This window comes from Phasianus colchicus, chromosome 34, assembly GCF_987193195.1.
Source record: "Phasianus colchicus chromosome 34, bPhaCol1.hap1.1, whole genome shotgun sequence".
In the NCBI taxonomy this organism is placed as follows: Eukaryota; Metazoa; Chordata; class Aves; order Galliformes; family Phasianidae; genus Phasianus; species Phasianus colchicus.
In genome coordinates, this window is record NC_143469.1 from 2,742,676 (window position 1) to 2,757,477 (window position 14,802).

Genomic DNA, 14,802 nt, shown 5'->3' on the forward strand with positions numbered 1-14,802 from the left:
CCTCAGCCCCCCCACTCCTTTAACCCCCCCCGTGACCCCTCCCCCTGTGACCTTTGCCCTGTCAGCCCCCCAGCTTTGACCCCCCCTGTACCCCCCTAGCTTTGTCCCCCCCCATGACCCCTCCCCCTGTGACCTTTCCCCCTCAGCCCCCCCCAGCTCTGACCCCCCTGTGACCCCTCCCCCTGTGACCTTTGCCCCCTCAGCCCCCCCAGCTGTGACCCCCCCATACCCCCCCAGCTCTGACCCCCCCGTGACCCCTCCCCCTGTGACCTTTTCCCCTCAGCCCCCCCTGTATCCCCCCAGCTTTGCCCCCCCCGTGACCCCTACCCCTGTGACCTTTGCCCCCTCAGCCCCCCCTGTACCCCCCCAGCTTTGACCCCCCCATGACCCCTTCCCCTCTGACCTTTCCCCCTCAGCCCCCCCCCAGCTTTGACCCCCCCGTACCCCCCCAGCTCTGAACCCCCGTGACCCCTCCCCCTGTGACCTTTGCCCCCTCAGCCCCCCCAGCTCTGACCCCCCTGTATCCCCCCAGCTTTGACCCCCCCATGACCCCTTCCCCTGTGACCTTTCCCCCTCAACCCCCCCAGCTTTGACCCCCCCGTACCCCCCCAGCTCTGAACCCCCGTGACCCCTCCCCCTGTGACCTTTGCCCCCTCAGCCCCCCCCCAGCTCTGACCCCCCTGTATCCCCCCAGCTTTGACCCCCCCATGACCCCTCCCCCTGTGACCTTTGCCCCCTCAGCCCCCCCCCATCTCTGACCCCCCTGTATCCCCCCAGCTTTGACCCCCCCATGACCCCTCCCCCTGTGACCTTTGCCCCCTCAGCCCCCCCAGCTCTGACCCTCCTGTACCCCCCCAGCTTTGACACCCCCCATGACCCTTCCCCCTCTGACCTTTCCCCCTCAGCCCCCCCCCAGCTTTGCCCCCCCCCCATGACCCCTCCCCCTGTGACCTTTGCCCCCTCAGCCCCCCCCCATCTCTGACCCCCCCTGTCCCCCCCCCAGACGGACAGTGAGGACGGCGCTCAGGAGAACACGTTCTCCATGGACCCGCAGCTGGAGCGCCAGGTGGAGACCATCCGCAACCTGGTGGATTCCTACGTGGCCATCATCAACAAATCCATCCGCGACCTCATGCCAAAGACCATCATGCACCTCATGATCAACAACGTGAGTGGGGGGCTGCGGACCCCCGCCCTGGGGAGCTTTTTGGGGGTCATTGGGGTCCTCAGGGCTGGGGGACCCCAAACCTGGGAGCTTTGGGATCCTTGGGGCTGCGGACCCCCGCCCTGGGGAGCTTTTTGGGGGTCCTTCGGGTCCTCAGGGCTGAGGGACCCCAAACCTGGGAGCTTTGGGATCCTTGGGGCTGCGGACCCCCACCCTGGGGAGCTTTTTGGGGGTCCTTGGGATCTTCAGGGCTGGGGGACCCCAAAGCCTGGGGAGCTTTGGGGGTCTTTGGGGTCCTCAAGGCTGAGGGACCCCAAATCTGGGAGCTTTGGGGGTCTTTGGGGTCCTCAGGGCTGCGGACCCCCGCCCTGGGGAGCTTTTTGGGGGTCCTTGGGGTCCTCAGGGCTGAGGGACCCCAAACCTGGGGAGCTTTGGGATCCTTAGGGCTGAGGAACACTAAAACCTGGGGAGCTTTGGGGGTCTTTGGGGTCCTCAGGGCTGAGGGACCCCAAAACCTGGGAGCTTTGGGAGTCTTTGGGGTCCTCAGGGCTGCAGACCCCCGCCCTGGGGAGCTTTTTGGGGGTCCTTGGGGTCCTCAGGGCTGGGGGACCCCAAACCTGGGAGCTTTGGGATCCTTGGGGCTGCGGACCCCCGCCCTGGGGAGCTTTTTGGGGGTCATTGGGGTCCTCAGGGCTGGGGGACCCCAAAGCCTGGGGAGCTTTGAGGGTCTTTGGGGTCCTCAAGGCTGAGGGACCCCAAATCTGGGAGCTTTGGGGGTCTTTGGGGTCCTCAGGGCTGCGGACCCCCGCCCTGGGGAGCTTTTTGGGGGTCCTTGGGGTCCTCAGGGCTGGGGGACCCCAAACCTGGGAGCTTTGGGATCCTTAGGGCTGAGGAACACTAAAACCTGGGGAGCTTTGTGGGTCTTTGGGGTCCTCAGGGCTGGGGGACCCCAAACCTGGGGAGCTTTGGGATCCTTGGGGCTGCGGACCCCCGCCCTGGGGAGCTTTTTGGGGGTCCTTGGGGTCCTCAGGGCTGGGGGACCCCAAACCTGGGAGCTTTGGGATCCTTGGGGCTGCGGACCCCCGCCCTGGGGAGCTTTTTGGGGGTCCTTGGGGTCCTCAGGGCTGGGGGACCCCAAACCTGGGAGCTTTGGGATCCTTGGGGCTGCGGACCCCCACCCTGGGGAGCTTTTTGGGGGTCCTTGGGGTCCTCAGGGCTGGGGGACCCCAACCCTGGGGAGCTTTGGGATCCTTAGGGCTGAGGAACCCCAAAACCTGGGGAGCTTTGGGGGTCTTTGGGATCCTCAGGACTGAGGAACCCCATGTATGGGGTGAAATCACCCACAGCCCCACAGATGGGGTTCAATCCCCCCATGAGGGTGAAAGCCCCCCTTGGTGGCGCACGGCCCCCAAATAAGGGTGAAATCCCCAAAGGTGGGGGGCAAAATGCTCTCTGTAGGGTGAAACTCCCCCCGTAGGGTGCAGACCCCCAAATATGGGGGTTCCATCTCCTCTATAGGTCACAGCCCCCCAGATATGGGGCTTCAATCCCCTCTATAGGGCACAGCCCCCCAAATATGGGGGCTCAATCCCCCCATGAGGGGCAGCCCCCCATATAAGGGGGTTCCACCCCCTCTATAGGGTGCAACCCCCCAAACATGGGGGTTCAATCCCCCCATGGGCTCAGCCCCCAAATATGGGGGTTCAATCCCCTCTGTGGGGTGCAGCCCCCCAAATATGGGGATTCAATCCTCCCATGGGTCACAGCCCCCAAATATGGGGGTTCAATCCCCTCTCTAGGGCGCAGCCCCCCAAATATGGGGGTTCCATCCCCTCTATAGGGCACATCCCCCCAGATATGGGGCTTCAATCCCTCCATGGGTCACAGCCCCCAAATATGGGGGTTCAGTCCTCCCATGGGGTGCAGCCCCCAAACATGGGGCTTCCATCCCTCCATGGGACACAGCCCCCATATATGGGTGTTCAATCCCCTCTATAGGGCACAACCCCCGAAACATGGGGTTTCAATCCCATAGAGTGCAGCCCCCCAACCATGGGGCTTCAATCCCTCCGTGGGTCACAGCCCCCCATATATGGGGCTTCCATCCCCTTTCTAGTGCACATCCCCCCATATATGGGGCTTCAATCCCTCCATGGGTCACAGCCCCCAACCATGGGGCTTCAATCCCCTCTATAGGGCACAGCCCCCAACCATGGGGCTTCAATCCCTCCGTGGGTCACAGCCCCCCATATATGGGGGTTCCATCCCCTCTATAGGGCACAGCCCCCCAGATATGGGGCTTCAATCCCTCTGTGGGTCACAGCCCCCCAGATATGGGGCTTCAATCCCTCCATGGGTCACAGCCCCCAACCATGGGGGTTCAATCCCATAGAGTGCAGCCCCCCAGATATGGGGCTTCAATCCCTCCGTGGGTCACAGCCCCCCAGATATGGGGCTTCAATCCCCTCTATAGGGCACAGCCCCCCGGATATGGGGCTTCAATCCCCTCACTAGGGCACAGCCCCCAACCATGGGGTTTCAATCCCTCCATGGGTCACAGCCCCCCAGATATGGGGCTTCAATCCCCTCTATAGGGCACAGCCCCCCATATATGGGGCTTCAATCCCTCCGTGGGTCACAGCCCCCAGATATGGGGCTTCCATCCCCTCTATAGGGCACAACCCCTGAACCATGGGGTTTCAATCCCATAGAGTGCAGCCCCCAACCATGGGGCTTCAATCCCCTCTATAGGGCACAGCCCCCCGGATATGGGGCTTCAATCCCTCCATGGGTCACAGCCCCCAACCATGGGGCTTCCATCCCCTCTATAGGGCACAGCCCCCAACCATGGGGCTTCAATCCCTCCATGGGTCACAGCCCCCCATATATGGGGCTTCAATCCCTCCGTGGGTCACAGCCCCCCAGATATGGGGCTTCCATCCCCTCTATAGGGCACATCCCTCAAACATGGGGCTTCAATCCCCTCTATAGGGCACAGTCCCCCGGATATGGGGTTTCCATCCCCTCTATAGGGCACATCCCTCAAACATGGGGCTTCAATCCCTCCATGGGTCACAGCCCCCAACCATGGGGCTTCAATCCCCTCTATAGGGCACAGCCCCCAACCATGGGGCTTCAATCCCTCCGTGGGTCACAGCCCCCAGATATGGGGCTTCCATCCCCTCTATAGGGCACAACCCCTGAACCATGGGGTTTCAATCCCATAGAGTGCAGCCCCCAACCATGGGGCTTCAATCCCCTCTATAGGGCACAGCCCCCCAAATATGGGGCTTCCATCCCCTCTATAGGGCACAGCCCCCAACCATGGGGCTTCAATCCCTCCATGGGTCACAGCCCCCAACCATGGGGCTTCAATCCCCTCTATAGGGCACAGCCCCCAACCATGGGGCTTCAATCCCTCCATGGGTCACAGCCCCCCATATATGGGGGTTCAATCCCATAGAGTGCAGCCCCCAACCATGGGGCTTCAATCCCTCCATGGGTCACAGCCCCCAAATATGGGGGTTCAATCCCATAGAGTGCAGCCCCCCAGCTATGGGGCTTCAGTCCCTCCATGGGTCACAGCCCCCCATATATGGGGGTTCCATCCCCTCTGTTGGGCTCAGCCCCCCAAATATGGGGCTTCAATCCCCTCTATAGGGCACATCCCTCAAACATGGGGCTTCAATCCCTCCATGGGTCACAGCCCCCAACCATGGGGCTTCCATCCCCTCTATAGGGCACAGCCCCCAACCATGGGGCTTCAATCCCTCCATGGGTCACACCCCCCCCCACGCGCTCCCCCTACATCCATCCCTACCCCATCAGGCCGGTCTGCTTCACCCCACACCCCCGTTTCCCCCCAACCTCCCCCATGCCGACTCCCCCCATTTCTCCCCCGCCCCCAGACCAAGGATTTCATCCACTCGGAGCTGCTGGCCTTCCTCTACTCGTCGGCGGACCAGAGCAGCCTGATGGAGGAGTCAGCGGAGCAGGCGCAGCGGCGCGAGGAGGTGCTGCGGATGTACCAGGCGCTGCGCGAGGCGCTCGCCATCATCGGCGACATCAGCACCAGCACCGTCAGCACCCCGGTGCCGCCGCCCGTGGACGACACGTGGCTGCAGGCCGGCACCGCGCACAGGTGGGGGGGGGGGGGGGGGATGGGGGGTGGGGGCGGGGGGTCGTAGAGGTGGGGGGTCGTAGAGGTGGGGGGGGTGGGGGGGTGGGTCGTAAAGGTGGGGGGTCGTAGAGGTGGGGGGGTGGGGGGGGTGGGGGGGGTGGGTTGTAAAGGTGGGGGGGTGGGTCGTAAAGGTGGGGGGGGTGGGGGGGGGGGCCGTAGAGGTGGGGGGTCGTAGAGGTGGGGGGGGGGGTTGGGGGTGGTCGTAGAGGGGTGTGGGGGGTGTGGGGGCTGTGGGGGGGTCGTAGAGGGGGGAGGTGGGGGGGGTGTGGGGGGTCGTAGAGGGGTGGGGGGCGTGGGGGGGTTGGAGGGGAGTCGTAGAGGGGTGGGGGGGGAACGGGGTGTGAGGGTGGGGGGTGGGGGGGGGGTCGTAAAGGTGGGGGGGGTGGGGGGGTTCGCAGAGGGGTGAGGGTGGGGGGGGTGGGGGGGCTGGCTGGGGGTCGTAGAGGGGTTGGGTGGGGGGGCTGGCTGGGGGTCGTAGAGGGGTGGGGTGGGGGGGCTGGCTGGGGGTTCGTAGAGGGGGGGGGTTCGCAGAGGGGTGAGGGTGGGGGGGGTGGGGGTGGGTGGGGGGGGTCGTAGAGGGGTGAGGGTAGGGGGGGTGGGTAGGGGGGGTCGTAGAGGTGGGGGTCGTAAAGGTGGGGGGTCGTAGAGGTGGGGGGGGTGGGGGGGGTCGGGGGGCTTCGCAGAGGGGTGAGGGTGGGGGGGGTGGGGGGGGTCGTAGAGGGGTGGGGGGGGAACGGGGTGTGAGGGTGGGGGGGGGTGGGGGGGGTCGTAGAGGTGGGGGTCGTAAAGGTGGGGGGGTAGATGGGGGGGGTCGTAGAGGTGGGGGTCGTAGAGGTTGGGGGGGTGGGGGGGGGTCGGGCGGCTTTGCAGAGGGGTGAGGGTGGGGGGGGTGGGGGGGCTGGGGGGGGGTCGTAGAGGGGTGGGGGGGGTGGGGGGGCTGGGGGGGGGTCGTAGAGGGGTGGGGGGGGTGGGGGGGCTGGGGGGGGGTCGTAGAGGGGTGAGGGTGGGGGGGGTGGGGGGGCTGGGGGGGGTCGTAGAGGGGTGAGGGTGGGGGGGGTGGGGGGGGTCGCAGAGGGGTGAGGGTGGGGGGAGGTGGGGGGGGTGGGGGGGGTCGCAGAGGGGTGAGGGTGGGGGGTCGCAGAGGGGTGGGGGTGGGGGGTCGCAGAGGGGTGGGGGTGGGGGTAGGTGGGGGTAGGTGGGGGGCGTAGGGGGGGTCGCAGAGGGGTGAGGGTGGGGGGAGGTGGGGGGGTCGCAGAGGGGTGAGGGTGGGGGGGGTTCGCAGAGGTGGGGGGGTGAGGGTGGGGGGGGGGGTCGTGGGGGTGGGTGGGGCTGGGGGGGGGTCGTAGAGGTGGGGGGCTGAGGGTGGTGGGGGGGGTCGTAGAGCTGGGGGGGTGAGGGGGCTGGGTGGGGGTCGTAGAGGGGTGGGGATGGGGGGGGATGGGGGGGGTAGGGGGGTCGTAGAGGTGAGGGTGGGGGGGGGGTCGTGTGGGGGTCGTAGAGGTGGGGTGGGGGGGAACGGTGTGTGAGGGTGGGGAGGGGCTGGGGGTCGTAGAGCTGTGTGAGGGTGGGGGGCTGCTGGGGGGGCACGGGGTGCTGTGAGGGGGGGGCTGGAGGGGCACAGGGCTGTGGGTGGGGGGCTGCTGGGGGGCACAGGGTGGTGTGAGGGTGGGGGGCTGCTGGGTTCCTCTCAACCCAACCCACCCCACGGTTCTGGGGGGGGGTCCTGAAATTTTCTCCCCCCCCCCACCCCACCCCACCCTTCTGTGCTTTGTTGACCTTCCAGGACCTTCCCAACCCCCCCCCACCCCACTTTTATGGCCCGTTTCCTTATGGCCCCCCCACCCCCCCAACCACTCCTGTGGTTTTTATGGGGCCACATTTGACCCCCCCTCCCCCCCCCACCCCACTTTTATGGCCCATTTCCTTATGCCCCCCCCCCCCAACCACTCCTGTGGTTTTTATGGGGCCACATTTGACCCCCCCACCCCACTTTTATGGGCCGTTTCCTTACAGCCCCCCCCACCCAACCACATCCGGGTCTTTATGGTCGCTCAGACCCGACCCCCCCGCAGCTCCCCACGCCCCCCCCACCCCACAGTTATTTATCTGCACCATACTGACCCCCCCCCACAGTTGTGTATCACTGCTGTTCTGACCCCCCCTCCACCTCCCACTCCCCCCCCCACATTTCTCTATCAGTGCCATTCTGACCCCCCAGCCCCCCCCCACATTTGTGTATCACTGCTGTTCTGACCCCCCCCAACCCCCCCCCATTTGTGTCTCAGCGCCGTTCTGACCCCCCCAACCCCCCCGCCCCATTTATATATCAGCACCATTCTGACCCCCCCTCCACCTCCACCCCCCCCATATTTCTGTATCACTGCTGTTCTGACCCCCCCTCCAACCCCCCCCATATTTCTGTATCACTGCTGTTCTGACCCCCCCCACCTCCCCCCCCCATATTTCTGTATCACTGCTATTCTGACCCCCCCAACCCCCCCCATTTATGTATCACTGCCGTTCTGACCCCCCCCAACCCCCCCATTTATATATCAGTGCAGTTCTGACCCCCCCAACCCCCCCCCATATTTATCTATCACTGCCGTTCTGACCCCCCCAACCCCCCCCATTTATATATCACTGCCGTTCTGACCCCCCAACCCCCCCCATTTCTGTATCACTGCCATTCTGACCCCCCCAACCCCCCCCATTTATATATCAGTGCCGTTCTGACCCCCCAACCCCCCCCCCAACCCCCCCCATTTACATATCACTGCCATTCTGACCCCCCCAACCCCCCCCATATTTCTGTATCAATGCAGTTCTGACCCCCCCAACCCCCCCATTTATGTATCACTGCCGTTCTGACCCCCCAACCCCCCCCCCAACCCCCCCCATTTATATATCAGTGCCGTTCTGACCCCCCCAACCCCCCCCCATATTTCTCTATCAGTGCCATTCTGACCCCCCAACCCCCCCCATTTATATATCAGTGCCATTCTGACCCCCCCAACCCCCCCCATTTATGTATCACTGCCATTCTGACCCCCCCAACCCCCCCATTTACATATCACTGCCATTCTGACCCCCCCAACCCCCCCATTTATATATCAGTGCCGTTCTGACCCCCCAACCCCCCCCCAACCCCCCCCATTTACATATCACTGCCATTCTGACCCCCCCCAGCCCCCCCCATTTGCGTCTCAGCGCCGTTCTGACGTTCTGCCCCCCCTCTCCCCGCAGCCCCCCCCCGCAGCGCCGTCCCATCTCCGCCGTTCTGCCCCCCGGCCGCCCCCCGGCCGTCAGGGGTCCGACTCCAGGACCGCCGTTGCTGCCCATCCCCGCGGGGGGGCCCCCGGCCTTCGCCGCCCCCCCCATCCCCCTTCGGCCCGGACCCCACAACGCCTTCGCTGCTAACAACGACCCCTTCCCGGCCCCCCCCCAGATCCCCTCGCGGCCGGCACGCGTCCCCCCCGGCATCCCGCCCGGCGTGCCCAGGTAAGGACGGGGGGGGGCACCCATATGTGGGGGGCTGCATCCCGGGGGGGGGCATTGAACCCCATATGTGGGGGGCTGCATCCCGGGGGGGGGCATTGAACCCCATAGTTGGGGGCTGCACCCTACAGAGGGGGTCGAACCCCCATATGTGGGGGGCTGCATCCCGGGGGGGGGCATTGAACCCCCATATGTGGGGGGCTGCATCCCGGGGGGGGGATTGAGCCCCCATATGTGGGGGGCTGCATCCCGGGGGGGGGCATTGAACCCCCATATGTGGGGGGCTGCATCCCAGAGGGGGGCATTGAACCCCGTATTTGGGGGGCTGCATCCCGGGGGGGGCATTGAACCCCCATATGTGGGGGGCTGCATCCCGGGGGGGGCATTGAACCCCCATATGTGGGGGGCTGCATCCCAGGGGGGGGATTGAACCCCCATATGTGGGGGGCTGCATCCCAGGGGGGGGATTTCACCCCCATATTTGGGGGGCTGCATCCCGGGGGGGGCATTGAACCCCCATATGTGGGGGGCTGCATCCCGGGGGGGGGATTGAGCCCCCATAGTTGGGGGCTGTGCCCTACAGAGGGGGTCGAACCCCCATATGTGGGGGGCTGCATCCCAGGGGGGGGCGTTGAACCCCGTATTTGGGGGGCTGCACCCTACAGAAGGGATTGAACCCCCATATTTGGGGGGCTGCATCCCAGGGGGGGGCATTGAACCCCGTATTTGGGGGGCTGCATCCCGGGGGGGGCATTGAACCCCCATATGTGGGGGGCTGCATCCCGGGGGGGGGCATTGAACCCCCATATGTGGGGGCTGCATCCCGGGGGGGGCATTGAACCCCCATATGTGGGGGGCTGCATCCCAGGGGGGGATTTCACCCCCATATTTGTGGGGCTGCATCCCAGGGGGGGGCATTGAACCCCCATATGTGGGGGGCTGCATCCCGGGGGGGGGCATTGAACCCCCATATGTGGGGGGCTGCATCCCAGGGGGGGCATTGAACCCCCATAGTTGGGGGCTGCGCCCTACAGAGGGGGTTAAACCCCATATTTCTGGGGTTGCATCCCAGGGGGGGGGATTGAGCCCCCATATTTGGGGGGCTGCATCCCGGGGGGGGGGATTGAACCCCCATATTTGGGGGGCTGTGCCCTACAGAGGGGGTCGAACCCCCATATGTGGGGGGCTGCATCCCGGGGGGGGCATTGAACCCCGTATTTGGGGGGCTGCGCCCTACAGAAAGGATTGAGCCCCCATAGTTGGGGGCTGTGCCCTACAGAGGGGATTTCACCCCCATATTTTGGGCTGGCACCCAACAGAGGGGATTGAGCCCCCATGTTTGGGGGGCTGCATCCCAGGGGGGGATTGACCCCCACATCTGGGGGGCTGTACCCTACAGAGGGGGTTGGACCCCATAGTTGGGGGCTGGCGCCCTACAGAGGGGATGGAACCCCCATTTCTGGGGGGGCTGCACCCTACAGAGGGTATTGAACCCCATATTTGGGGGGCTGCATCCCAGGGGGGGATTTAACCCCCATATTTTGGGCTGGCACCCATGGAGGGGATTGAGCCCCCATATTTGGGGGCTGCACCCTACAGAAGGGATTGAGCCCCCATATTTGGGGGCTGCACCCTACAGAAGGGATTGAGCCCCCATATTTGGGGGCTGCACCCTACAGAAGGGATTGAGCACCCATGTTTGGGGGGCTGCACCCTACAGATGGGATTTCACCCCCCCATCTGGGGGCTGCACCCCATGGAGGGTTTGAACCCCCATATTTGGGGGCTGCACCCTACAGAAGTGATTGAGCACCCATGTTTGGGGGGCTGCACCCTACAGATGGGATTTCGCCCCCCCATCTGGGGGCTGCACCCCATGGGGGGGGAGTTTCACCCTACAGAGAGCATTTTGCCCCCCCACCTTGGGGGATTTCACCCCTATTTGGGGGCTGTGGGTGATTTCACCCCACACGTGGGGGCTCTGCGCCTTCTGGGGGGGGGGGCTTCACCCCCAAACGTGGGGGTTTCCCTCCGTATCGCCCTCATGGGGGGGGGGCTTTCACCCCACAGATGAGGGGCTGCGCCCCCCCTCACTCCCTATGGGGGATTTCACCCCCCATACGTGGGGTTTTGCCCCCCCCCAAAGGGAATTCCACTCTCTGGGGGAGGGGGGGGCTTTTACTCCCCTAACCGGGGGGGCTTTTCACCCCCACCCCGCATCCGTGGGTCTGCCCCATAGGGGGCACCTCCCCCCTCCAGGAACCGTTTCCCCCCCCCCCCCCCATTGCCTTTAACGGGGGGATTTCCTGCCCCCTCCCCAAAACCCCCCCTCCCCCCCAAAGCCCCCCCCGGTTGTTGCAGACCCTCACCCCAAATCCCCCCCCCCGGTTGTTGCCAATCCCCCCCCCCCAAAAGCCCCCCCCGGTTATTGCAGACCCCCCCCCCAAGGCCCCCCCCGATTTTTGCCGACCCCCCTCCCCCCCAAAGCCCCCCCCGATTTTTACTGCCCGCCCCCCCAAAGCCCCCCCCGGTTGTTGCTGACCCCCCTCCCCTCCCCCCCGACCCCCCTCCCCCCCCAAAGCCCCCCGGTTATTGCTGACCCCCCCCCCAAAGCCCCCCCCGGTTATTGCTGACCCCCCTTCCCCCCCCAAAGCCCCCCCCGATTTTTACTGCCCACCCCCCCGGTTGTTGCCGACGCCCCCCCCTCCCCCAAAGCCCCCCCCGGTTATTGCTGACCCCCCCCCAAAGCCCCCCCCCCCAAAGCCCCCCCCGATTTTTACTGCCCGCCCCCCCGGTTGTTGCCGACCCCCCTCCCCCCCAAAGCCCCCCCCAGTTGTTGCAGACCCCCCCCCCAAAGCCCCCCCCAAAGCCCCCCTCGATTTTTGAGGACCCCCCTCCCCCGCAAAGCCCCCCTCGGTTATTGCTGACCCCCCGACCCCCCCCCCCGACCCCCCTCCCCCCCAAAGCCCCCCCCGGTTATTGCTGACCCCCCCCCCAAAGCCCCCCCCGGTTATTGCTGACCGCCCCCGAAAGCCCCCCCCCCGGTTATTGCTGACCCCCCGACCCCCCCCCCCCGACCCCCCTCCCCCCCCAAAGCCCCCCCGGTTATTGCTGACCCCCCCCCCAAAGCCCCCCCCCGATTTTTACTGCCCGCCCCCCCCAAAGCCCCCCCCGGTTATTGCAGACCCGCCCCCCCAAAGCCCCCCCGGTTATTGCTGACCCCCCCCCAAAGCCCCCCCCCCGATTTTTACTGCCCGCCCCCCCAAAGCCCCCCCGGTTATTGCTGCCCCCCCCCCCCCGCTGACCCCCCCTTTCTCCCCCCAGCAGGCGCCCCCCGGCCGCCCCCTCCCGCCCCACCATCATCCGCCCTGCTGAGCCCTCCCTGCTCGACTGAGGCCGACGGCGCCGCGACCCCCCCGGGGGGGGGGGGCACACAGGAGAGGAGGGTGAGGAGAGGGGGATGGAGGGGGGGGGGGGGGCTCAGCGACGCCCCCCCCCCCCCAAAAAAGGGCTCCGCTTCTCCTGCGCCCCCCCCCCCCCCCAGGCTGTGGGCTTTTGGGGCCGAACGTTGCACTTTGGGGTCCGAACCGCCCCCCCCCCCCCCCATTTGCCCGCCCCCCCCCCCAGAATTTTTGTATTAATATATTATATATAAAACTTAGCCTTTTTTTTTTTTTTTTTTCCTTTTTCTCTCCGATTTCCACCCAAAAAATCGCTGATTTCCCCCCCCCCCTCTTCCTGCCCCCCCCCCCCCCCCATCCCAAAATCCCCCCCCCTTCCCTTAATTCTGCAGTTTCACTTTTTTAGAGCACTGGGGACCCGTTTCTCTCGACGGCTCCGCGTTAATTGCGTTAATTACCGTCCGCTAATTGCTCTAATCTGCCACGGGGCGGGGAGAGGGCCGAGGGGGGGGGGGGGGTCCCTATTTGCCCCCCCCCCCCCAGCTCGATTAGGGCCTTTTCTTCCCCCATTGTGCTGTGGGGGAGGGGGGGGGTTTCACCGTGTTTATGGGGGGGTCTGTGCCCCCCCCCACCCCAACGGGATGGGGGCACACAGAGCTCACTTATGGGGTGAGTTGGGGGGGGGGGGGCTGTGCTTATGGGGCTCTGTGCCCCCCCCCAACGCCCCCCCCCCCTCCCCGACCCCAATGGGATCAGATTTGGGGGGGGTTGCACAGAGCTCAGCCCACAACCAACCCCACAGCACCATGGGGGGGGGGGCCCTATTTATGGGGCTCAGTGGGGTTGGGGGAGGGGGGGGGGCTATATGTGCCCCCCCACACACCTTGGTGCCCCCCCACACCTTTGTGCCCCCCCCCCCCGACCCCAATGGGATCAGATTTGGGGGGGGTTGCACAGAGCTCAGCCCAGATCCCCCAACCCCACAGCACCATGGGGGGGGGAGGGGGGCTACTTATGGGGCTCATTGGGGTCGGGGGGGGGGCTGCTGTGCTTATGGGGCTCTGTGCCCCCCCCCCCAGCGCCCCCCCCCCTCCCCGACCCCAATGGGATCAGATTTGGGGGGGGGTTGCACAGATCTCAGCCCAGATCCCCCAACCCCACAGCACCATGGGGGGGGGGGGGGGGGGGCTACTTATGGGGCTCATTGGGGTCGGGGGGGGGGCTGCTGTGCTTATGGGGCTCTGTGCCCCCCCCCAGCGCCCCCCCCCCTCCCCGACCCCAATGGGATCAGATTTGGGGGGGGGTTGCACAGAGCTCAGCCCACAACCAACCCCACAGCACCATGGGGGGGGGGGGGGCCCTATTTATGGGGCTCATTGGGGTTGGGGGGGGGGGCTGCTGTGCTTATGAGTCTCAGTGCCCCCCCCGCAGCGCCCCCCCCCCCCCTCCCCGACCCCAATGGGATCAGATTTGGGGGGGGTTGCACAGATCTCAGCCCAGATCCCCCAACCCCACAGCACCATGGGGGGGGGGGGGGGCATATTTTTGGGGCTCAGTGTGGTTGGCGGGGGGGGGTCTGTGCTTGTGGGGCTCTATGTGCCCCCCCCCACCTTGGTGCCCCCCCACACCTTTGTGCCCCCCCCCGACCCCAATGGGATCAGATTTGGGGGGGGTTGCACAGAGCTCAGCCCACAACCAACCCCACAGCACCATGGGGGGGGGGGGGCCCTATTTATGGGGCTCTGTGGGGTTGGGGGAGGGGGGGGGTCTCTATGTGCCCCCCCCCCCCACCTTGGTGCCCCCCCCCACACCTTTGTGCCCCCCCCGACCCCAATGGGATCAGATTTGGGGGGGGGTTGCACAGAGCTCTGCCCAGATCCCCCAACCCCACAGCACCATGGGGGGGGGGGGCCCTATTTATGGCGCTCACTGGGGGGGGGGGGGAGGAAGAAGAGTGTGGGGGGGCGGGGCTTCCCGTGTTTGCGGTGGGACTCCGTGTGCCCCCCCCCCCTGCCCCCCCCCCCCTTGGCGGTGCCTTCAGGCGGATGTAAATATTTCTTCATTCAGTGCCAATGGAACCAAACGGCAAAAGGGGGGGGGGGGGGGGGGGGGGGGCAGGGGGGTCAGCGCCCCACCTGGGGGGCGGGGGAGGGGGGGGGGTCCCTGTGTCGCTCCCCCCCCCCCCACCTCCCCTCCCCCCCCGGCCTGCGGGCAGAGCCGGGCCCGCGCCCCCCCCCCCCCCCCAAACTCCCCCCCCCCCCACCCATAAGTGCCTCCGGGGCTGAACCCAATTAATGGACTAAAAAACAGAAATGGCAACAAATAAAGGGAAAAAAAAAAAAAAACCACCAATACCAACAGTGCCGCTGCGGGGGGGGGCGTTTATGGGGAGGGGGGGGGTTGGGGGTCTTGGAGACAAGCTTGGGATTTGCCCCCCCCCCCCTCTCTCCCCCTTCCCCTCCCCCTTTTTCTCCCCCCTTCCCCCCCCCCCGTTTCCTCCCTCTTTCCCCCTTCCCCCCCCCTTTTTATCCTCCCTCCCCCCTTTCTCCACCCCTTCCCCC

At 66.2% G+C, this 14,802-nt stretch overlaps 1 protein-coding gene across 6 annotated transcripts in view; it reads left to right on the forward strand.

Annotated features, from left to right (window-relative positions):
* The window catches only part of DNM2 (dynamin 2), a 51,383-nt gene extending 39,116 nt beyond the window's left edge, over positions 1–12,267 (forward strand). For 4 of the 6 annotated variants that reach the window (XM_090128898.1, XM_090128901.1, XM_090128902.1 and 1 more), the window contains 4 exons: positions 1,004–1,168; positions 5,074–5,306; positions 8,589–8,843; positions 12,165–12,267. In XM_090128898.1, the coding sequence (XP_089985024.1) occupies positions 1,004–1,168; positions 5,074–5,306; positions 8,589–8,843; positions 12,165–12,234 (723 nt within the window). In that variant the 3' untranslated portion in view covers positions 12,235–12,267. The remainder of the gene's footprint in view (positions 1–1,003; positions 1,169–5,073; positions 5,307–8,588; positions 8,844–12,164) is intronic. The other 2 variants (XM_090128899.1, XM_090128903.1) reach the window with 1 other exon arrangement.
* The last annotated feature ends 2,535 nt before the right edge of the window (positions 12,268–14,802 follow it).